General features: G+C 41.7%; 1 protein-coding gene across 1 annotated transcript in view; it reads right to left on the reverse strand.

The window, feature by feature from the left end:
* LOC106605709 (aryl hydrocarbon receptor) overlaps nucleotides 1–7,096 on the reverse strand; it is a 33,205-nt gene extending 26,109 nt beyond the window's left edge. The window contains exons 1-2 of the mRNA XM_045719169.1: nucleotides 6,549–7,096; nucleotides 5,950–6,134 (exon numbers count right to left, since the gene is read on the reverse strand). Of these exons, the coding sequence (XP_045575125.1) occupies nucleotides 5,950–6,134; nucleotides 6,549–6,586 (223 nt within the window). The 5' untranslated portion in view covers nucleotides 6,587–7,096. The remainder of the gene's footprint in view (nucleotides 1–5,949; nucleotides 6,135–6,548) is intronic.
* Between the last annotated feature and the right edge of the window lie 5,175 nt (nucleotides 7,097–12,271).

The following is a 12,271-nucleotide window of genomic DNA, read 5'->3' on the forward strand; positions in this document are numbered from 1 at the left end:
ACCTGTCCACAATCTTGATTGTATTCTCATACGATGGCCAAAATAATCCCTCTCACATCAACCTACACCCATCCCCTTATCAGAGCCCAGTCAATGCTTCTCACTCATCTAAACAAGTCAAAGTTTAGTTGTTGGCTCATACTACAGACTATCAAACACTCAGCACCCCAAATGGCATCCTATTCCCTATATAGTGAACTACTTTTGACCAGAGCCCATGCCCTTGGCAAACGTAGTGCACTAAACAGGGAATAGAGTGGCATTTGGGATGCAGAAGACCACTGTTTTATAACCCTCCTCAGGAGTCTGTGGAGTCAAGAGTTCAACAAGTCTGTGCTAATATAGATTACTCAAGCAAACACCCCCCCCCTCTCCCCTCCGCTTGGGAGTCTAGGAACTCTGCCGATGACACAAAGCACCGCAGCAGCACAGCAGCACCGCAGCAGCACCGCAGCAGCACCGCAGCAGCACCGCAGCAGCACCGCAGCAGCACCGCAACATAAAGGCCAGGAATCCTGGCTGCTAGCAGGTCTCAGAGGAAACTAAAATAAGAGTAGAACATTTTATTCTGCTGGCTTTTTCCTCATGCAGGTCGAGCTAATTGAATTGTTGAGTCACTCAAAATATAAAGGGCTCCCCAAGGGAAGATCTTGCAAAAATTAAGGCTAAATGTTTATGTCTCAGACAGCTAGCCTACAAGTTCTAAGCAATACAATAAAATCAGTCTACATTTTTCAGCTTCCTTGCTTTATTTTGTGGTTGTGCAAATGTTGGATTGAATGCATAATTTAAAACACTTGCCCCCCCCCCATCCCTGATACCTGTATAAATATTGGACAAGAAATTGTGCTTTCCTGTATTATACTTATAAAAAAATGTATTCTATTCTACTGAGCCATTTACTTTGTTCGTATTCTTACCCTTGATTATGTCTTCTTGTCAAGAAGGACCCTTTTAGGGTTGGGCAGTTTCAAGATATTCATATCGTCATACAGTCCTTCTCGCATACAGGGATACAGTGAGGGGAAAAAGTATTTGATCCCCTGCTGATTTTGTAGGTTTGCCCACTGACAAAGAAATGATCAGTCTATAATTTTAAATAGTAGGTTAATTTAAACAGTGACAGAATAACAAAAAAATCCAGAAAAACGCATGTCAAAAATGTTATAAAATGATTTGCATTTTAATGAGGGAAATAAGTACTTGACCCCTCTGCAAAATATGACTTAATACTTGGTGGCAAAACCCTTTTTGGCAATCACAGAGGTCAGACGTTTCTTGTAGTTGGCCACCAGGTTTGCACACATCTCAGGAGGGATCTTCTCCAAGTCATTAAGGTTTCGAGGCTGACGTTTGGCAACTCGAACCTTCAGCTCCCTCCACAGATTTTCTATGGGATTAAGGTCTGGAGACTGGCTAGGCCACTCCAGGACCTTAATGTGCTTCTTCTTGAGCCACTCCTTTGTTGCCTTGGCTGTGTGTTTTGGGTCATTGTCATGCTGGAATACCCATCCATGACCCATTTTCAATGCCCTGGCTGAGGGAAGGAGGTTCTCACCCAAGATTTGACGGTACATGGCCCCGTTCATCGTCCCTTTGATGCGGTGAGGTTGTCCTGTCCCCTTAGCAGAAAAACACCCCCAAAGCATAATGTTTCCACCGCCATGTTTGACGGTGGGGATTGTGTTCTTGGGGTCATAGGCAGCATTCCTCCTCCTCCAAACACGGCGAGTTGAGTTGATACCAAAGAGCTCCATTTTGGTCTCATCTGACCACAACACTTTCACCCAGTTGTCCTCTGAATCATTCAGATGTTCATTGTGTTCTTTTGTGTTTCTTCCATTTGCGAATAATCGCACCAACTGTTGTCACCTTCTCACCAAGCTGCTTGGCGATGGTCTTGTAGCCCATTCCAGTCTTGTGTAGGTCTACAATCTTGTCCCTGACATCCTTGGAGAGCTCTTTGGTCTTGGCCATGGTGGAGAGTTTGGAATCTGATTGATTGATTGCTTCTGTGGACAGGTTACTTTTATACAGGTAACAAACTGAGATTAGGAGCCCTCCCTTTAAGAGTGTGCTCCTAATCTCAGCTCGTTACCTGTCTAAAAGACACCTGGGAGCCAGAAATCTTTCTGATTGAGAGTGGGTCAAATACTTATTTCCCTCATTAAAATGCAAATCAATTATAACATTTTTGACATGCATTTTTCTGGATTTTTTTGTTGTTATTCTGTCTCTCACTATTCAAATAAACCTACCATTAAAATTATAGACTGATCAATTCTTTGTCAGTGGGAAAACGTACAAAATCAGCAGGGGATCAAATACTTTTTCCCCCTCACTGTATACAGTATTACAGGCTTATTAGCACACAAGGAGGCGCCAAAAAATTCAAAATAACAGGCGCCCATTAACTTCTCTAGGGTAGGGGGCAGTATTTTGACATAGGGGGAAGTATTTTGATATGAAAGGCGTGCCCAAATGCCAACAAAATTAGCACACAAATTTCAATGGAGGCTGCTAGCTAAATATTCTAATGAGCGCAAATGAAAATAAACGAATTTCAAAGACAGGCAACCCATCTCATAAAGTTACACATACATCAGTAGGCGCTACCGAATGTCATTTTTTTGTTGTTGACATTTCCAAGTGAATGTGAACGTGAGACATTGTGCAAATTAACTAAGTTTTGACACATGCTTGTCTGAAGGAAGAATAGTACTGGCTCTGGAGCAGCATGTGTAGGCTACATGCTGTGTCTGTGTGGAGTCTGGAATCGCTAGGGCAACGGCATGCCTGCTCTGTTCGGAGAATAGGGGGTAGGAGGATACGGCTGAGAACGGAGGAGAAAAAAACGCAAGGAAATGAAAAGATAGCAGTGCCAGCTGTACAGATAAAGCCCTTTGGATGAGTTGACTTCTCAAACACGGCAGAAAGCTAAAACAATATGATGACCCATCACCTTATTAATTCAGCCACTTAGATTAAGTAGCAAGTTAAACTTCGGGGTCACGTTTATGCAGAATTCTGAAAACTCTTAAGAAAGATCTTCCCGCGTTCTGTAAATGCAGATGTAAAATGGATCTCATTGTAATTTCTGCTCTGCATTAGACTAATTTCGTGCTTCAGTTGCACTTCTCCACTCAGATGAGAATTGAGGAATGGGCATCCTATCAGCAGACAGCGCTCTGACTGATGTGGAGCTACTGTTCTCCATCATTCTATCAGCAGACAGTGCTCAGATGTGGAGCTACTGTTCTCCATCATTCTATCAGCAGACAGAACTCTGACTGATGTGGAGCTACTGTTCTCCATCATTCTATCAGCAGACAGCACTCTGACTGATGTGGAGCTACTGTTCTCCATCATTCTATCAGCAGACAGCACTCTGACTGATGTGGAGCTACTGTTCTCCATCATTCTATCAGCAGACAGTGCTCAGATGTGGAGCTACTGTTCTCCATCATTCTATCAGCAGACAGCGCTCTGACTGACGTGGAGCTACTGTTCTCCATCATTCTATCAGCAGACAGCGCTCTGACTGATGTGGAGCTACTGTTCTCCATCATTCTATCAGCAGACAGCGCTCTGACTGACGTGGAGCTACTTTTCACCAGTACTTTTCTCAGTGTAGCCAGCCATTTTTCACCATTAAAATGCAAGATTAACTTTAAACAAAACATTAGGAAATTTAGCTGGCTACATTCTTTATATGATAAAGATTAGAAATATGAATGCTATGCATAGTTTTCACCAAAAATACCTTGCTTTTTCATTGTAAGCTCATGTACTTGGTTGCACTTCTGCTGCCATCAGATGAAAATGAATCTATTTTCTGCCAAATGTGTTGCACTAATGTATTTCCTATGAAGGAAAACTATAGTTGCACATCCCTGATCACTCTATTGAAGCAAAAAAATACTTGACTTTCAATATAAAACGCAACCCCTGTCAATACACAGCTGGACTCGCGTTCTCCCGTTGTGCTATTTCCAAACAAACATGTGACTGGCTCAACTGTTCTGGGGAACTACGGTAAGCTTCATAATGTACAATAATGTGACAGGTGAAATGAAGAACGGAATCTGCTTCATCTCCTAAGGTATTGCACAAGTTGACTGCAGGTATTTAATAAAAAACAGTTGCTACAAATATTAAAATGTATTGAAACACTTCAAAATAAATAGTTGAAGCTGTATTGGCGGTCTTGAAAAACCATCCCGTGGCCATTTCCAAAAACCCTGTATACCGCACCTAAAGACTCCCAGACCATGGGAAACAAGATTCTCTGGTCTGATGAAACCAAGATCTCTGGCCTGAATGCCAAGCGTCACGTCTGGAGGAAACCTGGCACCATCCCTACGGTGAAGCATGGTGGCAACATCATGCTGTGGGGATGTTTTTCAGTGGCAGGGACTGGGAGACTAGTCAGAATTGAGGGAAAGATGAATGGAGCAAAGTAGAGAGAGCCTTGATGAAAACCTGCTCCAAAGCGCTCAGGACCTCAGACTGGGGCGAAGCTTCACCTTCAACAGGACATCGACCCTAAGCACACAGCCAAGACAACGCAGGAGTGGCTTCGGGACAAGTCTTTGAACGTCCTTGAGTGGCACAGCCAGAGTCCGGACTTGAACACGATCAAACATCTCTGGAAAGACTTGAAAATAGCTGTGCAGCGACGCTACCCATCCAACCTGACAGAGCTTGAGAGAATATACAGAGAAGAATGGGTGAAACTCCCCAAATATCGGTGTGCCAATCTTGTAGTGTCATACCCAAGAAGACTAGAGGCTATAATGGATGCCGAAGTTGCTTCAACAAAGTACAAAGTAAAAGGTCTGAATAATTATGTAAATGTAATATTTCAGTTTGTTTTTAACAGCCGAGTGCGGGTCCAAACAGCCGAGTGCGGGTCCAAACAGCCGAGTGCGGGTCCAAACAGCCGAGTGCGGGTCCCTAGGATGTATACTAGGACCGGGACGATACCAGTATCCCAATACTCGTTAGTATCGTGGCAAGGAAACAAAACATAAAGCAGATTTAACTTTTAGGAAAACAGCCTTAATGTTGGAAACAAACGTCATTATGTTGTCATCCAGAGTCACATGTATTTATTTTCCAAGCTATAGCCACAATACTTTACATACAGCTGGTTTTAAAAGGACCAAAGAGTTTGCGTCGAGTTTTCATTTTTGCCATGGAAAAAATATTGCAATACTGGTATCGTCACAGCCCTACTTTCTTAAGAGTCCAAACAGCCTAGTCTGCATCCCAAACAGCACCTTTTACCCTATATAGTTCACAACTTTTGACCCGAATAGGGTGCCATTTGAGATGCAAACATAATTGCAAGGGGGAGGATGTGGTCACAGGTTTCCCTTGGCAGAGCCCTCAGAACCCTTTTCAATAACAGATGTGGTTAATGCTAGAAAACTATCTATTGTTGCAGCACTGCTAAGGCTTCCGCTAAGACAGATCACAAGATTACACATTTATATGTTACTTTCCACAGGATTTCACACACCCTGATGGCATCCTGTTATCTCCGAGAGAGTCCTCCCTTTCTTGAGAGAGAGAGCGACGAGCGAGAGAGAGCGAGAGATCTAGCCACTGCCTCCCAGACACCTCAGTAGTTGATAGTGACTGATATAGTTGATCAGGGGGGCGGCAGGTAGCCTAGTGGTTTGAGCGTTGGGCCAGTTGCTAGATCGAATCCCTGAGCTGACAAGGTAAAAATATGTCGTTCTGCCCCTGAAAAAGGAAGTTAACTCACTGTTCCTAGGCCGTCATTGTAAATAAGAATTTGTTCTTAACTGACTTGCCAAGTTAAATAAAGGTTAAAAAAAAATTAAAAAAATGATCAGACAGTAGTCAGATCCATAGCGATAATATCTTAACATAACCCAACCCTAAATATGGACAATAGGGTGTGTTATGATCATGCCTTACCATTGAAAAAGCTCTTGGCACGCAGGTAGCTGACACAAAGCCTGAGGATGGTCAGTTTGTCCAGCTTGGAGATGACATCCTGGGGGTAAGGAAGCAGACTGGCCAGCCTGTCCAACTCCCCATTCAGGCGTTCCCGGTGCCTCTTCGAAGGGTTTGATTTGGCTCCTTCTGGAGGTGGCTTCACACTATGAGGAAGAGAATGTCTGCCATCAATGTCTCATATGATGATATTCCTCAGTCTTGTTATGTAGCCTAAATGGTAGATACTGTATGTTTACGAAAGTGTGAATGAATGCAACTCATGGAGTCCACAGAAAGAAATATCATAAAGTATCATTGTCCAAGGTTGAAACATGCTTCTTTCTGTACCTCATTTAGACCTCATACAAATCAGACTAGGGAGTCTGTCAGTCGACCCTATACCATGAATATAATAACAGTACTACAATTGAACTGTCACTCACAAGGCATCCTAAATCTGTACACCGATGTAGCATACTAAACATGCACTAGACTAGTAGTGACATAACTTTGTCTTCAACCCCTAACTAGCTGGCCATGCTGTTTTAGCGGCGATCAGTTATCCAACGTGACTGTACCTTCTCTGGGGCTTTTTCCTCTTGCGACTTGCATACATGTTGGTGCTATTTATTCCCAATGTGTACTATGGAATGCCAAGCGCACTAGAAAGACAGCTAGCTAGCTGACGGGACAGGGTACGTAGTCAGAACCCTGCTTCTGCTAGGCTAGCTAAATAACACGTATCATGTTAGCTAGCTGACAATCAAAACATGGTCGATTACTCAGTAAGATGCATTTTAAAGCATGCTACAAAACGATGTAGCCTGTTAAATGCACACCTGCATTATTAAGCGAAAAGCAAGAAATGTTTGCTACATATATTAACAACCTAATTTAGCTAGAGAAAGTGGACAAGTTCGAAGAAGAGAAAGATTATCAATTGCCAACACTGAGCCGTCAATGGATCGTGCCGTGCGAGCTTCCTTGCCAAACGCGGATGGACCATAAATCAAATCGGAATATATTCGCCGAACATTAGCCACGCGAGAATTTCATGGCTACAACAAACGTCATGCAAACTGCAGAAATGGGATATTTGTGGTCATTTCTTTCACACCCCCTTCAGCTCCGCCCACCGGGTACGCACACGCTTATCCCAGCCAATCGCAAAGTGACTATCATTGCGTTGTTTACACCCTTCAAAGGTCTGGGTTTAGACGAGATGGATGGGACGTCAAACCAGTTGAAAGTTCATTACTGTAGCTACTGCAATTGTAGAAAACATGAATAATTCAAGTAATTTAATATAATGTATTATATGAAGTACCGTGTGGGTCAATTGGTAGAGCATGGTGTTTGCAACGTAAGGGTTGTGGGTTCGAGTCACATGCACTCACTACTGTAAATTTCTTTGCATAAGAGCGTCTGCTAAATTATGTAAATGTTTTATCCTTATATCAACTCTAAGATTTTTAAAACAGCCTTCTGTATTTTTGGGTCAGCAAAGCAAAATAGGTCATAGTTTGTGAACATGCTGCAGACTGACATCGTGGTCCTGTGTGGCTCAGTTGGTAGAGCATGGTGTTTGCGATGTCAAGGTTGTGTGTTTGATTCCCACGGGGGACCAGTATGAAATGTATGCATTCACTACTGTAAGTCGCTCTGGATGAGAGCATCTGCTAAATGACATAAATGTAAATGACACCTCAGCAGTTAAATGAAGAGCTTTAATAGGAAGAATACAGAAGCAGTCTTGGTGGAGGGTGGTGATCTCTAATTCAGGGTAAATGACTTGGGAGTTACTGTATTCAAGTTACTAGTTATTTCAGGCTCTGATAGCAAAGCTCTTTATCTTCTAATCTGCCACATTACTTGGAATGTCGTTGACATTTGCTTTGAATAAAAGGGATTGGGGATTTTTCCATCTCAGATTCATCAAAAAGTGATGTGTGCCTCCCAAAATGTCAACATCTGGAATGTAAACGGCATTCCAAGCCTGACAGGATGACAGCCATGAACACTTTTTCTGACACGGAGAAATCTACGTTGGACTCCACAATGCGCTGAAATGTCATATTTGACAGGATTAGATCAGACTACAGATTTGAGATTCGACAGAATATTGTATGTGTGCACCAAGATCCCATGACTTTGACCCAACTACATTATACCTTTACCCAACTACCTAACACAATTGTGAAGTCATTTTTGGAGGAATTGACCCAACACCCAAGTCAATTTGTATTCAGTATTCCACGTCAATGTACAGTATTTGGACACCCCATTCCATATAGGGAAAGCATGGTAAATACAGTACACCACATTCAGATCCACACTCAATCTGACAGTTGACATACTGAATGTGTTTGTCAGAGCGAATAAAAATCAAAACATTTAGATATATAATAGGTTTACTACTAGGCAAATCTCCATTTGTTTGCAAACATAGGGTTTCATGGTATCTGCAATGCATTCATTAAATGATCTACTCCTGTGTCAAAGACACTGTACTGTACCTATCCTTGGCTTGTCTGTCACTATAGTCATGTTTTGAATTGGCTATGCTTTTGGCCTTTGAAAATAACTAATGTTTTTGAATGCACAAATGTACAAACCAAAAATATTCTGCTTGTCTATTACATTGATCAACATGCAAAACATATTTAATCAAGTGACATTCATTTCAAGTGGAGAAATGTAATTAATCAAGACTATACAGCAGATCATTCAGTGAATGTATTTGTATTCATTGAGTGACGGGGTTTTGAGGGGATTTTAGGGGGCTACACTCACTTTCACTAAAACCTAAATCCCTTATGTTTACAATAGGATTTGGGAGGCTAAAAGCAAGTGGGTCAAGCCACATTAAAAAGAAACACGTGGGCAATATCCTTGAATATACAAATAGCTGTGGACATGCTTTAAATTGACAGAGTAAATGAGACATTGACATCAGTTTTGATGTCATGACCTGTCTCTGAAGTAAGTCAACTTCCTTCTTGACCCCGAGCTAAGCATTACAGTAATACTATATGTTTACGGTTGTGTATGTTGGACCGTTGTTGGGTATGGCACTTACATACCAAACAATATTGTCTTTGAGATGGAGCTTAATAAAGTGGATATTTCATCTAGAACAGAGTTTATTATGTTAGATGGTAGACGGTAGATGGTATTTATTTCAACGTATTGTAGGTCTACACTTGCGATGTTATCAGTGAAAAGGGAACTTGTCTATAAGCTTGTTGTGCAGCCCTGCTGTGCAGCATGGTGTTTTCCTCTGGGATCAGTCTCAGGGTTGGACGGGACAGCCAATTGTTCACTTAGATGTGACAGTGAGCAAGCGAGCGGTTGTATTACTGATGGGTGATGGGGGCGTGTTTAAACAGATCTATTGTTTCCCCCTGAGTCTAGCGTGGGAAATGAACAAGAAATTACTGCAAATGTACTATTGATAAAAACAAGGAAATATAGCATCATGTATGAGAAAAAGCTCTCTTTCTTTCTTTCTTTCTTTCTTTATCTCTCTCTTTCTCACTCTGTGTGTGTGAGTGTATGTGTAAGATTCTATGGTGTGTTAGTGTCTCTTTCTCTCTCTCTGTCTCTCTCCCTCTCTCTTCTCTCTCCCTCTCTTTCTCTGAATGAAAATGTAATTCAATGTCTTGAAGCCAGAGGTGCGTGATGACTGATGGGATGTGTGCTCTCAGAGTAAACATTATTAAACAACATCACTGAGGACACTCTCAAAGCAAACATTAACAAACACCACCACTGAGGACACTCTCAGAGAAAACATTAACAAACACCATCACTGAGGACACTCTCAGAGAAAACATTAACAAACACCATCACTGAGGACACTCTCAGAGAAAACATTAACAAACACCATCACTGAGGACACTCAAAGCAAACATTAACAAACACCATCACTGAGGACACTCTCAGAGAAAACATTAACAAACACCATCACTGAGGACACTCTCAGAGCAACCATTAACAAACACCATCACTGAGGACACTCAAAGCAAACATTAACAAACACCATCACTGAGGACACTCTCAGAGCAACCATTAACAAACACCATCACTGAGGACACTCTCAGAGCAAACATTATCAAACACCATCACTGAGGACACTCTCAGAGCAAACATTATCAAACACCATCACTGAGGACACTCTCAGAGCAAACATTATCAAACACCATCACTGAGGACACTCTCAGAGCAAACATTATCAAACACCATCACTGAGGACACTCTCAGAGCAAACATTAACAAACACCATCACTGAGGACACTCTCAGAGCAAACATTATCAAACACCATCACTGAGGACACTCTCAGAGAAAACATTAACAAACACCATCACTGAGGACACTCTCAGAGCAAACATTATCAAACACCATCACTGAGGACACTCTCAGAGAAAACATTAACAAACACCATCACTGAGGACACTCTCAGAGCAAACATTATCAAACACCATCACTGAGGACACTCTCAGAGCAAACATTATCAAACACCATCACTGAGGACACTCTCAGAGCAAACATTATCAAACACCATCACTGAGGACACTCCCAGAGCAAACATTATCAAACACCATCACTGAGGACACTCTCAGAGCAAACATTATCAAACACCATCACTGAGGACACTCTCAGAGCAAACATTATCAAACACCATCACTGAGGACACTCTCAGAGCAAACATTATCAAACACCATCACTGAGGACACTCTCAGAGCAAACATTATCAAACACCATCACTGAGGACACTCTCAGAGCAAACATTATTAAACACCATCACTGAGGACACTCTCAGACATGTTTGGGATTTTGTCAAGGAGGCCCTTTATCTACTTCTCCATAATCAGATGAACTCGTGGATGCCATTTTTATGTCTCTGCATCCAGTATTAAGGAAGTTATAGGTAGTTTTGCGAGAGAGCTAGTTAGTAACTTCCTTCAAAATGCATACAGAGGGATAAAAATGTTCATCTGATTGTGGGGAAGTAAAGGGCCTCATTGCCAAAATATTGAAATATCCCTTTAACGTGATTAAACACCATTACTGAGAGAACTTTCAGAGCGAACATTATCACTGAGGAGACTCAGACACGTCTGAAAACATTATCAAACAACATTACTGAGGACACTCAGACATGTTGTCTCAAAACATTATCAAACAACATTACCGAGGACACTCAGACATGTTGTCTCAAAACATTATCAAACAACATTACCGAGGACACTCAGACATGTTGTCTCAAAACATTATCAAACAACATTACCGAGGACACTCAGACATGTTGTCTCAAAACATTATCAAACAACATTACCGAGGACACTCAGACATGTTGTCTCAAAACATTATCAAACAACATTACCGAGGACACTCCTGGCTTCTCTCTGCATCGCCTTAGTGGTTCTTACATAGAAATAGAATCAATGCATTCCACTTCTATGGGTTCTTCCTTTTAGACACATTCCTCTTACAGTCATTGACATTTTCAATATGCAAAGGCAGAGAAAGTATACTGAAAATGTGTGCACAAATTTGTTTACATCCCTGTTAGTGAGCATTTCTTATTTTCCAAGATAATCCATCCACCTGACAGATGTGTTATATCAAGAAGCTGACTAAACAGCATGATCATTACACAGGTGCACCTTGTGGGCTGGGGACAATAAAAGGCCAATCTAAAATCAGCCTTTTTTTCACACGCACAATGCCACAGATGTCTCAAGTTTTGAGGGAGCGTGTAATTGGCATGCTGACTGCAGGAAGGTCCACTTGAGTTGTTGCCAGATCATTGGAATTTAATTTCTCTACCATAAGCCACCTCCAACGTCGTTTTAGAGAATTTGGCAGTAAGACCAACCGGCATCACAACCGCAGACCACGTGTAACCACGTGTCACGTCCTGACCATAGAGAGCTCGTATTTTTCTATGGTAGAGTAGGTCAGGGCGTGACTGTGGGGTTTTGTCTAGTTTATTTATTTATATGTTTAGTTCTAGTTTCTTTTTTCTGTGTTGGGTTTTTTGTCTAGTTTACATTTTCTATGTTGTGTTCTAGGTTCTTTTTTCTATGTTGGGGTTTTTGTCTAGTTTACATTTTCTATGTTGTGTTCTATGTTATTTTTTCTAGGTTGGGGTTTTCGTATGATTCCCAATTAGAGGCAGCTGGTCATCATTGTCTCTAATTGGGGATCATATTTAAGTTGTTGTTTTCCCACTAGTGTTTGTGGGAGATTATTTAGAGTTTATGCATGTAGCACGTCTTCGTCACGGTTTGTTGT

This window comes from Salmo salar, chromosome ssa05, assembly GCF_905237065.1.
Source record: "Salmo salar chromosome ssa05, Ssal_v3.1, whole genome shotgun sequence".
NCBI lineage: Eukaryota > Metazoa > Chordata > Actinopteri > Salmoniformes > Salmonidae > Salmo > Salmo salar.